Source organism: Amblyomma americanum, chromosome 4 (assembly GCF_052857255.1).
Source record: "Amblyomma americanum isolate KBUSLIRL-KWMA chromosome 4, ASM5285725v1, whole genome shotgun sequence".
Lineage (NCBI taxonomy): Eukaryota > Metazoa > Arthropoda > Arachnida > Ixodida > Ixodidae > Amblyomma > Amblyomma americanum.
The window spans coordinates 134,987,748-135,002,921 of record NC_135500.1 but is presented as its reverse complement, the minus strand read 5'-3'; the positions used below and the strand labels follow the sequence as shown (position 1 = coordinate 135,002,921).

Here is a 15,174-nt window from a genome sequence, read left to right as displayed (position 1 = left end):
TGTCCTTTATTTTTATTTCTCTCTCTGTCTCTTTGAAGCATCGACCGGTATCGACGCCGCGTAGGTGCGTGCAGTACTATAATCACGTATAGGATGCCGCCTCTATAATGGCCGTCCGAAATTATAAAGTCGGCGCCTCCGGTCTGTAGTTTCTTCATTTTAGAAAAGCTCGTTGAAGCGGTGTGGATTGATGTCTCTGGTTTTTCCTCTCAGTAACATCTCTCCATTGCCACGCGCACGGAGATCACGTGTGCGGCCATCTAGCGGAGAAAAGTAGAAGGAGAAAGGAAAATAACAAGCGTCGGAGGCCATTACAGTGGATAAGCTCGCTGAAGTCGTCGAATCCGACGGTCATATAGGCGGATGGAACGCGTTTCTGTATTCTTGTTCTCTTCTGTGTATACCGAAAAGCTTCACGCAAACAGCCGGGCGGTCGATCAGTGCAGATGGGGAGTACCTTGAGCGGGTCCCTGGAAGTGTCGATGATGGCGGGGATCGCTTGGAAAAGAGCACATAGCTCAAGCGCCGTCCGGCGATATCGATAAAAGCAAAAGTCGAAAGAGAGGGGGGGGGGGGGAGTGGGCGCGTTCAAACCCTGCACTTCAGAGCGAAAACGCATGCGTAATAGTTATGTGCAGAAAAAAAGAAGGGACGCCTAAACTTCTTTCTTCCCGCTCCCTTGGTTCGTAGAAGCTGCACCTTCCCTACGGTCCCCCCTAACTGGGCGTACTTTCCTGTCCACGTACAGCCTTGTTCAAAAGTCTTGAGGCCAACGGCTTTCCGCTTCAGCCGCATAACAGAGCCGTTACGGCACTATTAAAGACCGAATGACCTTGAAATGCTATTGGAAGGTTTATTCTGGCTGTAGAGAAGCTTCCTGCTTGACTTGTGTTTTGAGTGATCCGCTGCACGGAGCGTCTAGGAACATTCATTTCGCTGCAGCTGAACACTGCGGCCTTGAACTTTTGACCAAGACTGTACCTACCGGTCCCTACATAGGCCACGTGATTCGAGAACGAAAGATGACGTCACGGTGCTTTCAATTACGGTATACGTGCTAGTGCCACTATTACGATCGCAAAAAATACGCCGTAAACTGTGGGAAAAGTTGAAACCAGAGCAGCGGGGAGTATGCCTGCATTTTCCGGGGTTTTCCGTGCATCTGGGGGTCAACCGCAGAAGCAAGAGCAGGTCTGAGCAATCGCGAAGCAGAAGCTATGGAGGGCATGGGCGGGGGCAAGTGTAAGGCGGGGACAAGTGTCGAGTGGGGACTACTGTTGGGCAGACACAGGTATAGGGCTGACGCAAGTGCGGGGCAGCCACAAGTGTGAAGCAGTGCCAAGAGCAGCGTAAAGCTTGTGCAGTGTAGTAGGTATAGAGCAGGGCAGGAACAAGTAATAATAATAAAAAAAGAATTGAATTGAATTGAAGTGGTGGGCAGGCACAGATGTAGGGCTGGCGCGTGTAAAGCAGGAGGCAAGAATGGTGCAGATCAAGTGCAATGCAGAAGGTATATATAGTGTAGAGCGGCCACGTGTGTAGGGAAGGCACGAATGTAGGGCTGGTGCAAGTGTAAGGCAGCCACAAATCTACGCTCTACCTCAGTAGTTCCTTACAGCACTACGATAGTTGCGATGAGTGCACCGGCGCCGTTCCGACGCTGCGGAAAGTAGTGCCGGTATAAAATAGGCATATCGATGTATCGGATAACGTGCTTTAAAGTCAGAATGTGCCAAACGCTATTTCATATCGAGCCTTAACGTACGCTCGCGTTAATAATTAATAATAATTGTTTTTTAGGAAAAGGAAGTAGCGCAGTATCTGTCTCATATATCGTTGGACACCTGAACCGCGCCGTAAGGTACGCAATTTTCAGAGTTTAACATGCGCGACCCTTACGTATGTTCAAACATCGTTTCCAGAATGGCGGCCCCCTCCGAAGCAGGGCCCCTCTCCTCGGACTGAATTCGTCGTTTTTACTGCTGTTTCAGCACGTTCACTGGCCGTAAATGAGCCACTGAGCTTTCTCTTCGTCTCATGTCGCCTATGACACGAAATGCGAGAGCGATTAATTCTCGATATTTTTTAGAGTAACGATTCTGCCGCTTCTAGTCCTAAGAGCAGCGTCACTTTGTTGACAAAAATGGTTCCCGTTCGAACAACCAGATGCCAACACTGGGCTGAGCTTATTATTTCTTCTCAGTTTGCATGCTCTGAATAAAATATACGAATGTGACTAATGGCGTAACATATCCCCCCAAAATGCTTGCGTTTAGCGTGCGTAAGCGTACGTAGACAGCTTTTGGTACGTAGACAGCGTCGGCTTAGGCTCTTTTCTAACTATATTTGTGTACGCCGCGAGCAGACGACGAATCGCGGAGGAACATGTTTAACGCGTTCTCCTGGTTGGCTGAGGAGGTCTCTACCTTCCGTTGTGCTGCAAGGAACTCATGAGATGGAGTACAAAGCAGGAGGCAAGAACGCGGCAGAGCAAATGCGAAGCAGAAGGTATATGCAGTGCAGGGCAGGTACGAGTGTCGGGAAGGCACAGGTCTAGGGCAGGCGCAAGTGTAGGGCAGACACAAGTGTAATGCGGCGGCAAGAATTGCGCAGAGCAAGGACAGGTTTAAAATTGGAACAAGTGCAGGTCAGGGCAGGGAAAGGAGTGCGGAATAATTAAGTGTAGGGCTGATAGCTCGGCGAACTAAGTGCAAGGCAGACCTAGTGATAGTTGCTAATTGAAGCGAAAGCTTCGCTACTCCAGCCAGCGAGCCATTTCGGCTCGTCGCGCTCTTCATCCGTATGCGCGTGGCCTAACCTTGAGCCGCCGTTGCCTAGCAACGCCGCAATCACGCTCCAACAGATGGCGCCGCTGCCGTCGCCGCTCGCTCCATCAGATGTGCTCCGCTGGGGTAGAGGGAGAGGAGGTGTCGCCTCGTGAGGGGCGTATATATATATATATATATATGAAGGGAGCCAACAGTCACCGAAACCAAGGTGCATAGGGGAACGTTAATTTTTTTATTTATTATTATTAATGTGTTATGCTTATCAGTGGGATAATAATACTTAGATTAATAAATCGCTGAAAGAAAATTGCTTATAAAGCAGCAGATTGGACAACCGTCGCCGTAGCTCAGTTGGTAAGAGCACCGGACGCGATATTCGGAGGTCGTGGGTTCGGATCCCACCGGCGGCATGGTTGTTTTTTCTGCTGCTTTATAAGCAATTTTCTTTCAGCGATTTATTAATCTAAGTATTATTATCCCACTGATAAGCATAACACATTAATAATAATAAATAAAAAAATTAACGTTCCCCTATGCACCTTGGTTTCGGTGACTGTTGGCTCCCTTCATAAATTTGTCAAACGGGCCCCTCATTTCCTTTAACTTGTCTGCTAATAGCTTAACGAGGGTCTCGGTTCTGGCAGTCTTGATGCCATAGGTAGCATAAGAGGGCTCTCGCACAGTTTCCGCCCTCACCGTTATATGACGTTCTACGTCACGCTCGCGGTATTACAGGACGTGCTACGTCCGCCGCTATGGTCGAGGGTGGCGCTGGTGAACACTCTCAAGGCTCGCTTACACCCAGTAAACATAAATACCCACGAGAGCAGCAGATTGGACAACCGTCGCCGTAGCTCAGTTGGTAAGAGCACCGGACGCGATATTCGGAGGTCGTGGGTTCGGATCCCACCGGCGGCATGGTTGTTTTTTCTGCTGCTTTATAAGCAATTTTCTTTCAGCGATTTATTAATCTAAGTATTATTATCCCACTGATAAGCATAACACATTAATAATAATAAATAAAAAAATTAACTTTCCCCTATGCACCTTGGTTTCGGTGACTGTTGGCTCCCTTCATAAATTTGTCAAACGGGCCCCTCATTTCCTTTAACTTGTCTGCTAATATATATATATATATATATATATATATATATATATATATTATATATATATATATATATATATATATATATATATATATATATATATATATATATATATATATATATATATATATATATATATATATATATATATATATATATATATATATATGCTCATGAAGGAAGCCAACAGTCACCGAAACAAAGGTGCAATGTTTTTGCTTTTGTTTTAATTTATAGTGCGGATTAGTGAGAGAAAAATACTTCAATTAAGCTTTGATTTTTTAAAGAAAACTACTTATAAAGCAGCAGAAAAAACAACCATGCCGCCGGTGGGATCCGAACCCACGACCTCCGAATATCGCGTCCGGTGCTCTTACCAACTGATCTACGGCGACGGCTGTCCAATCTGCTGCTCTCGTGGGTATTTATGTTTATTGCGTGTAAGCGAACCTTTGAGAGTGTTCACCAGCGCCACCCTCGTCCATAGCGGCGGACGTAGCACGTCCTGTTATACCGCGAGCGTGACGTGGAACGTCATCTAATGGCGAGGGCGAACACTGTGCGAGAGCCCTCTTATACTACCTGTGGCATCAAGACTGCCAGAACCGAGACCCTCTTTAAGCTATTAGCAGACAAGTTAAGGGAAATGAGGGGCTCGTTTGACAAATACATGAAGGAAACCAACAGTCACCGAAACCAAGGTGCAATGTGTTTTTGTTTTTTTTTTAATTTATAGTGCGGATTAGTGAGAGAAAAATACTTCAATTAAGCTTTGATTTTTTAAGGAAAACTACTTATAAGGCAGCAGAAAAAACAACCATGCCGCCGGTGGGATACGAACCCTCGACCTCCGAATATCGCGTCCGGTGCTCTTACCAACTGAGCTACGGCGACGGCTGTCCAATCTGCTGCTCTCGTGGGTATTTATGTTTATTGCGTGTAAGCGAACCTTTGAGAGTGTTCACCAGCGCCACCCTCGTCCATAGCGGCGGACGTAGCACGTCCTGTTATACCGCGAGCGTGACGTGGAACGTCATCTAATGGCGAGGGCGAACACTGTGCGAGAGCCCTCTTATACTACCTGTGGCATCAAGACTGCCAGAACCGAGACCCTCCTTAAGCTATTAGCAGACAAGTTAAGGGAAATGAGGGGCTCGTTTGACAAATACATGAAGGAAGCCAACAGTCACCGAAACCAAGGTGCAATGGGGAATGTTTTTTTTTTTAAATTTATAGTGCGGATTAGTGAGAGAAAAATACTTCAATTAAGCTTTGATTTTTTAAAGAAAACTACTTATAAAGCAGCAGAAAAACAACCATGCCGCCGGTGGGATCCGAACCCACGACCTCCGAATATCGCGTCCGGTGCTCTTACCAACTGAGCTACGGCGACGGCTGTCCAATCTGCTGCTCTCGTGGGTATTTATGTTTATTGCGTGTAAGCGAACCTTTGAGAGTGTTCACCAGCGCCACCCTCGTCCATAGCGGCGGACGTAGCACGTCCTGTTATACCGCGAGCGTGACGTGGAACGTCATCTAATGGCGAGGGCGAACACTGTGCGAGAGCCCTCTTATACTACCTGTGGCATCAAGACTGCCAGAACCGAGACCCTCCTTAAGCTATTAGCAGACAAGTTAAGGGAAATGAGGGGCTCGTTTGACAAATACATGAAGGAAGCCAACAGTCACCGAAACCAAGGTGCAATGAGGAATGTTTTTTTTTTAAATTTATAGTGCGGATTAGTGAGAGAAAAATACTTCAATTAAGCTTTGATTTTTTAAAGAAAACTACTTATAAAGCAGCAGAAAAAACAACCATGCCGCCGGTGGGATCCGAACCCACGACCTCCGAATATCGCGTCCGGTGCTCTTACCAACTGAGCTACGGCGACGGCTGTCCAATCTGCTGCTCTCGTGGGTATTTATTGCGTGTAAGCGAACCTTTGAGAGTGTTCACCAGCGCCACCCTCGTCCATAGCGGCGGACGTAGCACGTCCTGTTATACCGCGAGCGTGACGTGGAACGTCATCTAATGGCGAGGGCGGACACTGTGCGAGAGCCCTCTTATGCTACCTATGGCATCAAGACTGCCAGAACCGAGACCGTCCTTAAGCTATTAGCATACAAGTTAAGGGAAATGAGGGGCTCGTTTGACAAATACATGAAGGAAGCCAACAGTCACCGAAACCAAGGTGCAATGTGTTTGCCGTTTTTTTTAATTTATAGTGCGGATTAGTGAGAGAAAAATAATTCAATTAAGCTTTGATTTTTTAAAGAAAACTACTTATAAAGCAGCAGAAAAAACAACCATGCCGCCGGTGGGATCCGAACCCACGACCTCCGAATATCGCGTCCGGTGCTCTAACCAACTGAGCTACGGCGACGGCTGTCCAATCTGCTGCTCTCGTGGGTATTTATGTTTATTTCGTGTAAGCGAACCTTTGAGAGTGTTCACCAGCGCCACCCTCGTCCATAGCGGCGGACGTAGCACGTCCTGTTATACCGCGAGCGTGACGTGGAACGTCATCTAATGGCGAGGGCGGACACTGTGCGAGAGCCCTCTTATGCTACCTATGGCATCAAGGGTGGCGCTGGTGAACACTCTCAAAGGTTCGCTTACACGCAATAAACATAAATACCCACGAGAGCAGCAGATTGGACAGCCGTCGCCTTAGCTCAGTTGGTTAGAGCACCGGACGCGATATTCGGAGGTCGTGGGTTCGGATCCCACCGGCGGCATGGTTGTTTTTTCTGCTGCTTTATAAGTAGTTTTCTTTAAAAAATCAAAGCTTAATTGAAGTATTTTTCTCTCACTAATCCGCACTATAATTAAAAAAAAACAAAAACATTCCCCATTGCACCTTGGTTTCGGTGACTGTTGGCTTCCTTCATGTATTTGTCAAACGAGCCCCTCATTTCCCTTAACTTGTCTGCTAATAGCTTAACGAGGGTCTCGGTTCTGGCAGTCTTGATGCCATAGGTAGCATAAGAGGGCTCTCGCACAGTTTCCGCCCTCACCGTTATATGACGTTCTACGTCACGCTCGCGGTATTACAGGACGTGCTACGTCCGCCGCTATGGTCGAGGGTGGCGCTGGTGAACACTCTCAAGGCTCGCTTACACCCAGTAAACATAAATACCCACGAGAGCAGCAGATTGGACAACCGTCGCCGTAGCTCAGTTGGTAAGAGCACCGGACGCGATATTCGGAGGTCGTGGGTTCGGATCCCACCGGCGGCATGGTTGTTTTTTCTGCTGCTTTATAAGCAATTTTCTTTCAGCGATTTATTAATCTAAGTATTATTATCCCACTGATAAGCATAACACATTAATAATAATAAATAAAAAAATTAACTTTCCCCTATGCACCTTGGTTTCGGTGACTGTTGGCTCCCTTCATAAATTTGTCAAACGGGCCCCTCATTTCCTTTAACTTGTCTGCTAATATATATATATATATATATATATATATATATATATATATATATATATATATATATATATATATATATATATATATATATATATATATATATATATATATATATATGCTCATGAAGGAAGCCAACAGTCACCGAAACAAAGGTGCAATGTTTTTGCTTTTGTTTTAATTTATAGTGCGGATTAGTGAGAGAAAAATACTTCAATTAAGCTTTGATTTTTTAAAGAAAACTACTTATAAAGCAGCAGAAAAAACAACCATGCCGCCGGTGGGATCCGAACCCACGACCTCCGAATATCGCGTCCGGTGCTCTTACCAACTGATCTACGGCGACGGCTGTCCAATCTGCTGCTCTCGTGGGTATTTATGTTTATTGCGTGTAAGCGAACCTTTGAGAGTGTTCACCAGCGCCACCCTCGTCCATAGCGGCGGACGTAGCACGTCCTGTTATACCGCGAGCGTGACGTGGAACGTCATCTAATGGCGAGGGCGAACACTGTGCGAGAGCCCTCTTATACTACCTGTGGCATCAAGACTGCCAGAACCGAGACCCTCTTTAAGCTATTAGCAGACAAGTTAAGGGAAATGAGGGGCTCGTTTGACAAATACATGAAGGAAACCAACAGTCACCGAAACCAAGGTGCAATGTGTTTTTGTTTTTTTTTTAATTTATAGTGCGGATTAGTGAGAGAAAAATACTTCAATTAAGCTTTGATTTTTTAAGGAAAACTACTTATAAGGCAGCAGAAAAAACAACCATGCCGCCGGTGGGATACGAACCCTCGACCTCCGAATATCGCGTCCGGTGCTCTTACCAACTGAGCTACGGCGACGGCTGTCCAATCTGCTGCTCTCGTGGGTATTTATGTTTATTGCGTGTAAGCGAACCTTTGAGAGTGTTCACCAGCGCCACCCTCGTCCATAGCGGCGGACGTAGCACGTCCTGTTATACCGCGAGCGTGACGTGGAACGTCATCTAATGGCGAGGGCGAACACTGTGCGAGAGCCCTCTTATACTACCTGTGGCATCAAGACTGCCAGAACCGAGACCCTCCTTAAGCTATTAGCAGACAAGTTAAGGGAAATGAGGGGCTCGTTTGACAAATACATGAAGGAAGCCAACAGTCACCGAAACCAAGGTGCAATGGGGAATGTTTTTTTTTTTAAATTTATAGTGCGGATTAGTGAGAGAAAAATACTTCAATTAAGCTTTGATTTTTTAAAGAAAACTACTTATAAAGCAGCAGAAAAACAACCATGCCGCCGGTGGGATCCGAACCCACGACCTCCGAATATCGCGTCCGGTGCTCTTACCAACTGAGCTACGGCGACGGCTGTCCAATCTGCTGCTCTCGTGGGTATTTATGTTTATTGCGTGTAAGCGAACCTTTGAGAGTGTTCACCAGCGCCACCCTCGTCCATAGCGGCGGACGTAGCACGTCCTGTTATACCGCGAGCGTGACGTGGAACGTCATCTAATGGCGAGGGCGAACACTGTGCGAGAGCCCTCTTATACTACCTGTGGCATCAAGACTGCCAGAACCGAGACCCTCCTTAAGCTATTAGCAGACAAGTTAAGGGAAATGAGGGGCTCGTTTGACAAATACATGAAGGAAGCCAACAGTCACCGAAACCAAGGTGCAATGAGGAATGTTTTTTTTTTTAAATTTATAGTGCGGATTAGTGAGAGAAAAATACTTCAATTAAGCTTTGATTTTTTAAAGAAAACTACTTATAAAGCAGCAGAAAAAACAACCATGCCGCCGGTGGGATCCGAACCCACGACCTCCGAATATCGCGTCCGGTGCTCTTACCAACTGAGCTACGGCGACGGCTGTCCAATCTGCTGCTCTCGTGGGTATTTATTGCGTGTAAGCGAACCTTTGAGAGTGTTCACCAGCGCCACCCTCGTCCATAGCGGCGGACGTAGCACGTCCTGTTATACCGCGAGCGTGACGTGGAACGTCATCTAATGGCGAGGGCGGACACTGTGCGAGAGCCCTCTTATGCTACCTATGGCATCAAGACTGCCAGAACCGAGACCGTCCTTAAGCTATTAGCATACAAGTTAAGGGAAATGAGGGGCTCGTTTGACAAATACATGAAGGAAGCCAACAGTCACCGAAACCAAGGTGCAATGTGTTTGCCGTTTTTTTTAATTTATAGTGCGGATTAGTGAGAGAAAAATAATTCAATTAAGCTTTGATTTTTTAAAGAAAACTACTTATAAAGCAGCAGAAAAAACAACCATGCCGCCGGTGGGATCCGAACCCACGACCTCCGAATATCGCGTCCGGTGCTCTAACCAACTGAGCTACGGCGACGGCTGTCCAATCTGCTGCTCTCGTGGGTATTTATGTTTATTTCGTGTAAGCGAACCTTTGAGAGTGTTCACCAGCGCCACCCTCGTCCATAGCGGCGGACGTAGCACGTCCTGTTATACCGCGAGCGTGACGTGGAACGTCATCTAATGGCGAGGGCGGACACTGTGCGAGAGCCCTCTTATGCTACCTATGGCATCAAGGGTGGCGCTGGTGAACACTCTCAAAGGTTCGCTTACACGCAATAAACATAAATACCCACGAGAGCAGCAGATTGGACAGCCGTCGCCTTAGCTCAGTTGGTTAGAGCACCGGACGCGATATTCGGAGGTCGTGGGTTCGGATCCCACCGGCGGCATGGTTGTTTTTTCTGCTGCTTTATAAGTAGTTTTCTTTAAAAAATCAAAGCTTAATTGAAGTATTTTTCTCTCACTAATCCGCACTATAATTAAAAAAAAAACAAAAACATTCCCCATTGCACCTTGGTTTCGGTGACTGTTGGCTTCCTTCATGTATTTGTCAAACGAGCCCCTCATTTCCCTTAACTTGTCTGCTAATATATATATATATATATATATATATATATATATATATATATATATATATATATATATATATATATATATATATATATATATATATATATATATATATATATGCTCTGCCTCAGTGTATTGTAGTCGTTATGGAGAGCGCGAAAGAGACGCAACAGGACGGGACGAAGCGAGGAAGAGACAACGCGCTCAAGAGACGCCAGAAGAGCGCGCCGCATGACTCGAGAAGCGTCGTAACGAAGATGCGGCTAAAAGAAGTCGTGCCACGTCCCGGAGTGACTCAACTGCGGAAGAGACCGGTTTGAGTTCTCGAGAGCGTCAGAATGAGACGCTTCGTAGACGACGTGCCGAGGAAACGAAGCTTTCGCAATTCAACTATAGGGTTAACCAGAGCTAAACCACAGCCAATTTTATAATTGTCTGGGGCCCGACCGCGGCGGCTGCGTTTTTATGGAGGAAAAACGCTAAGGCGCCCGTGTGCTGTGCGATGTCAGTGCATGTTAAAGATCCCCAGGTGGTCGAAATTATTCCTGAGCCCTCCACTACGGTACCTCATTCTTCCTTTCTTCTTTCACTCCCTCCCTTATCCCTTCCCTTACGGCGTGGTTCAGGTGTTCAACGATATATGAGACAGATACTGCGCCATTTCCTTTCCCCAAAAACCAATTATTATTATTACTTGTCTGGGACCTACCCCGGCAGGATATAATTTCGCAGGCCGGATGCAAGTTCGGCGAGCCATTCAGTGAGTTTTTCAGCTGCTGCGCTTTCCTTCGGCCACTGCAAATCTGGTTGTTTGGGAAAGCTATGAACACCCCGAACAGCCGGTCAGGCTGCCGACACGGCAAAGTCGCGCGGTAGCGTGTTCGCCACGAAATGGGACTTCCCCGTGCTGTCCGCAACCTTGTTTGCCAGTCTGGTTGTCCTTGCGCGCAGCCATTACATTTACATTTCTACAGAGTGCAGCAGCCGCAAATCCCTCCTCGTAGGACAGGAAAAAAGTTGAGGTACTAAATTTCCGCGCGCATTTTCCCGCAGGCCAAAAAGCCAGCCCTATGGTCGTGACAGTGTGTGTAGGATGGTCTTTTTGGTCAAGCGTCCCAAAGCTTTGGAGCGCACACGCTTAGTTATCTGCCGCGCTGTCAGTGCTGTAGTTTTTCGCTTGGCTCATTTTTAAAATAGAATTAAGTTCATAATGAGGTGATTGATGGTTTCGGGACCTGTGCATGTCCACCGCCGTTTTTGGGCCGTGACGAATCGTGTAAGCACCACGCTGTGGAATCACTTCCTGCCATGGCCCAAAAAGCAATATTTTTAGCCCAAAAACGCAGCCGCGGCAGCTGCGTTTTCATGGAGGAAAAACGCTAAGGCGCCCGTGTGCTGTGCGATGTCAGTGCACGTTAAAGATCCCCAGGTGGTCGAAATTATTCCGGAGCCCTCCACTACGGCACCTCTCTCTTCCTTTCTTCTTTCACTCCCTCCTTAACCCTTCCTTTACGGCGCGGTTCAGGTGTCCAACGATATATGAGACAGATACTGCGCCATTTCCTTTCCCCCAAAAAAAACCAATTATTATTATTATTATTACCCCAAAAAGCCTATTTTTGAAAATTTTTGAAAAAACGCTAAGGCGCCCGTGTGCTGTGCGATGTCAGTGCACGTTAAAGATCCCCAGGTGGTTGAAATTATTCCGGAGCCCTCCACTACGGCACCTCCTTCTTCCTTTCTTCTTTCACTCCCTCCCTTGTCCCTTCCCTTACGGCGCGGTTCAGGTGTCCAACGATATATGAGACAGATACTGCGCCATTTCCTTTCCCAAAAAACCAATTATTATTATTATTAGTATTGAAAATTTTTGAAAGTCTTCCCTGAAACACCTGGTATACAGTCGGACGCGTTGATGATTGCTTTAGCACCCATAGCGCCATTTTCTGTCTGTCTATTTGTCGTCGTCACCAATCTGAAAGCAGTGCGTATGCTACATGTTTTTGAGCATGCAGCGATTAATTTCGGCAGCTTCTGCGAACAAAACGTCTTAAGCGTTTCCGGAGTACCCGGGTCCCAACCAGGCCGCGGCGGCCGCGTTTCGATGGAAGCGAAACGCAAAAGGCGCCCGTGTGCTGTGCGATGTCAGCGCAGCACGTTAAAGATCCCCAGGTGGTCGAAATTATTCCGGAGCCCTCCACTAGGGCACCTCTTTCTTCCTATAATCTTTCAGTCCCATTTTATCCCTTCCCTTACGGCGAGGTTAAGGTGTCATCCGAGATGCGCGACAGATACCGTGCCATTTCCTTTTCCCAAAAACCAATTTTCAATTTCAAGGAGGCGTTTTTTCGCCTCGCCGATGAATCGTGGGCCTATATGTGCCCCTCCCTGAGTATCGATCTTCGCGTTCGCGGACCACTCGCATTATTCACCGAACTCGCTATCTCCTCATTTTGTCCTTACCCCATCGGAGCGGGCACGCCATTACAGAAGCGCGAGAAATAACCTATGCCCGGCAGCAGACCGGGATGTCGGTATAATACAGGCTCCACGCCACTGTGCGTGCGTGGGAGCCTTTTTTCTTAGACATCCGTATGGCGCTGGATCTCTGTGTTAGCGGCCTCATCGGGATCGGGCTTTGTACCTGCACTACAGGGACGTTTGCATGAACCGGGGACGATTGTAGCAGGGTTTTCTGTGTAAAACACCATGGAAAACCCAGCTTTTTTTATAACAAGAAAGGTCAAGAAATGCACTGTACATACAGAACTGCCGCGCCCACTAACCACCCCCGTCCAAGAGTCACCAGTAAATTCGCACCTGGACTGAACCCGACAAGGGCGATTCGAACAGGCGCGTCGGGCCAAAATTCGCCTTGTGTAAACGCGAAGGACCCGCCGCGGTGGCTCAGTGGTTAGGGCGCTCGGCTGCTGATCCGGAGTTCCCGGGTTCGAACCCGACCGCGGCGGCTGCGTTTCGATGGAGGCAAAATCCTAAGGCGCCCGTGTGCTGTGTGATGTCAGTGGACGTTAAAGATCCCCAGGTGGTCGAAATTATTCCAAAGCCCTCCACTACGGCACCCCTTTCTTTTTCACTCCCTGCTTTATCCCTTCCCTTACGGCGCGGTTCAGGTGTCCAACGATATGTGAGACAGATACTGCGCCATTTCCTTTCAACCAAAACCAATTATTATTATTATTATTAAACGCGAAGGGAACGTGAGTTTCGGTTTCTCGATGCCGCAACTTCTAACTAGAGCGGCTCGCGTCGTATTCGTGCAAGCGTGCCCACTGCCGGCAGCCATTTCTCGTAGCCCGTGCATGTGCCTTTTGCAGCGCCGCTGCTCGACTATATATGGGCCCGTGGCGCATTCCGCGCAGGCGGCCAGCGAGTGCCTGTCGGGCCGGCAGCACGCCCGCTCGGCGAGCGACAACACGGGCGCCCCGTCGTCTTGCGAGGAGCGTCCCTCCAGCCTGGCGCTGCAGGGCCGTCCTTCCTCCTCTTCCTCTTCTTCCAAGCGGGCAACCGTGCAGATCCCGCTGAGCCCGAGCCACTACGACCAGCCACCCACGCCCGAGTTCCCGCCGCCCTCTCCGGGCACCGCCGAGTCCGGCATCCACAGCAAGATGAGGCCCCTCAGCAGGGTGCGTGCTCTTTCCTCTGACGCATGGTGCAAGTCGTCCCGCGTGTGTGTATTATGCGCCAACTGCTGCTGCTGGCGTGGCTTACATGGCTTATTCGAATCCTCGAAAGAGTGAAATCGCGATCCAACCAGAACTCAGAATCTGAATCCGAATCGCCCATTGAAACACGCTCTTCGGTTTCGCGGAGCAAGAAGACTTGCTCCGGATCGCCGATTGGAATACGCCATTTTATGCTGCGTGTATACAGAAAGTTCGATTTCGGTCGGTGAGAGCGCTGCATTCTTCAAAACTCGCCGGGCCGATGAGAGGAAGGGAAAGAGAGGCAACCTTTCGTCTCATCACTCACCACTGGTATAGTCGAACATGCGCGGGCGCAGGTCGAACGCGTATCGCGCGAACACTTGCAAAACCGATGTGTTCAGATCTAGCTTGTTTCGCTCTAAAAGATTGTATACATCTGCGAGGCATTTTCTCTGCTGACAGATCGAGAGCCCTAGTGTGCGCACTCTTAAATGGAGTGGTGCAATTTAGAAACTGCACCTCTTACGTACGGCCGTATATAGATTGGTGCCCTCATTAACGGAGTCTAAATTGATCCGAGTAAGGATGAGCACAGCCTGAGAGCACGCAGACGCATGTGAGCCAATTGAGGAGAGGCATGTACAGAGTGTCCCGCGACATTAGACCTCCCACCCTGGTGGCCTTTATTGCACAGTTCCTGGATGGCCTGTACCGGAGCTTACACTGTCGTTCGGTCGGTCACCGCGTCCGTGGGAGCTTCGAAAATACATGCCCGGATGCCGAGCGGCTGCCCGTGTCCGCGTCGTTTATTCCGTGAATGCGTAGCCTATAGCTATGAGGGATGCAATACAGCCGTCTCGGTCGACTGGCCGGGGCTAACGGTCTCAGAGTGCTTTTGTTTTGTTTAATGCACAATTGCGTCCTGTAGGGTTTGTTTGCACGCCGGATTCCCGCGGCGCCAGTTTCGCGTTTGCACCTCAGAGCGGGCCTGGACAACAGTATACGAGCATCTGTGTCTTTGTGAGCGCACGCTCTACACCTAGGGCCCTTCGTTTTCGGGTAAAACCCGGTTTTTGCCAAATTCTTGCACCCGGAATAGATTTCTTCCAAATCGGATTAAAGCCCATTTTAAACCCGAAAACGGGGCTTCCAGAGAACGTACAGTTTTCCGGCGTACAAAGCTGGAGACAAGGCACGAGAATGGGCGGATATCTAGTGCGTATTGCACATGGGATGTTTTAAGTCATCTGGTAATTTCGAACCTCTTTTGAGCCACACAAACGACGGGCACTGGTCCCGTCGTTTGTGTGTC

General features: G+C 48.2%; 1 protein-coding gene across 1 annotated transcript in view; it reads left to right on the top strand.

Moving 5' to 3' along the window:
* Nucleotides 1-15,174, top strand: part of LOC144128372 (uncharacterized) — a 100,091-nt gene that overhangs the window by 61,906 nt on the left and 23,011 nt on the right. Inside the window, exon 8 of the mRNA XM_077661733.1 lies at nt 13,578-13,841. Within this exon, the coding sequence (XP_077517859.1) occupies nt 13,578-13,841 (264 nt within the window). The remainder of the gene's footprint in view (nt 1-13,577; nt 13,842-15,174) is intronic.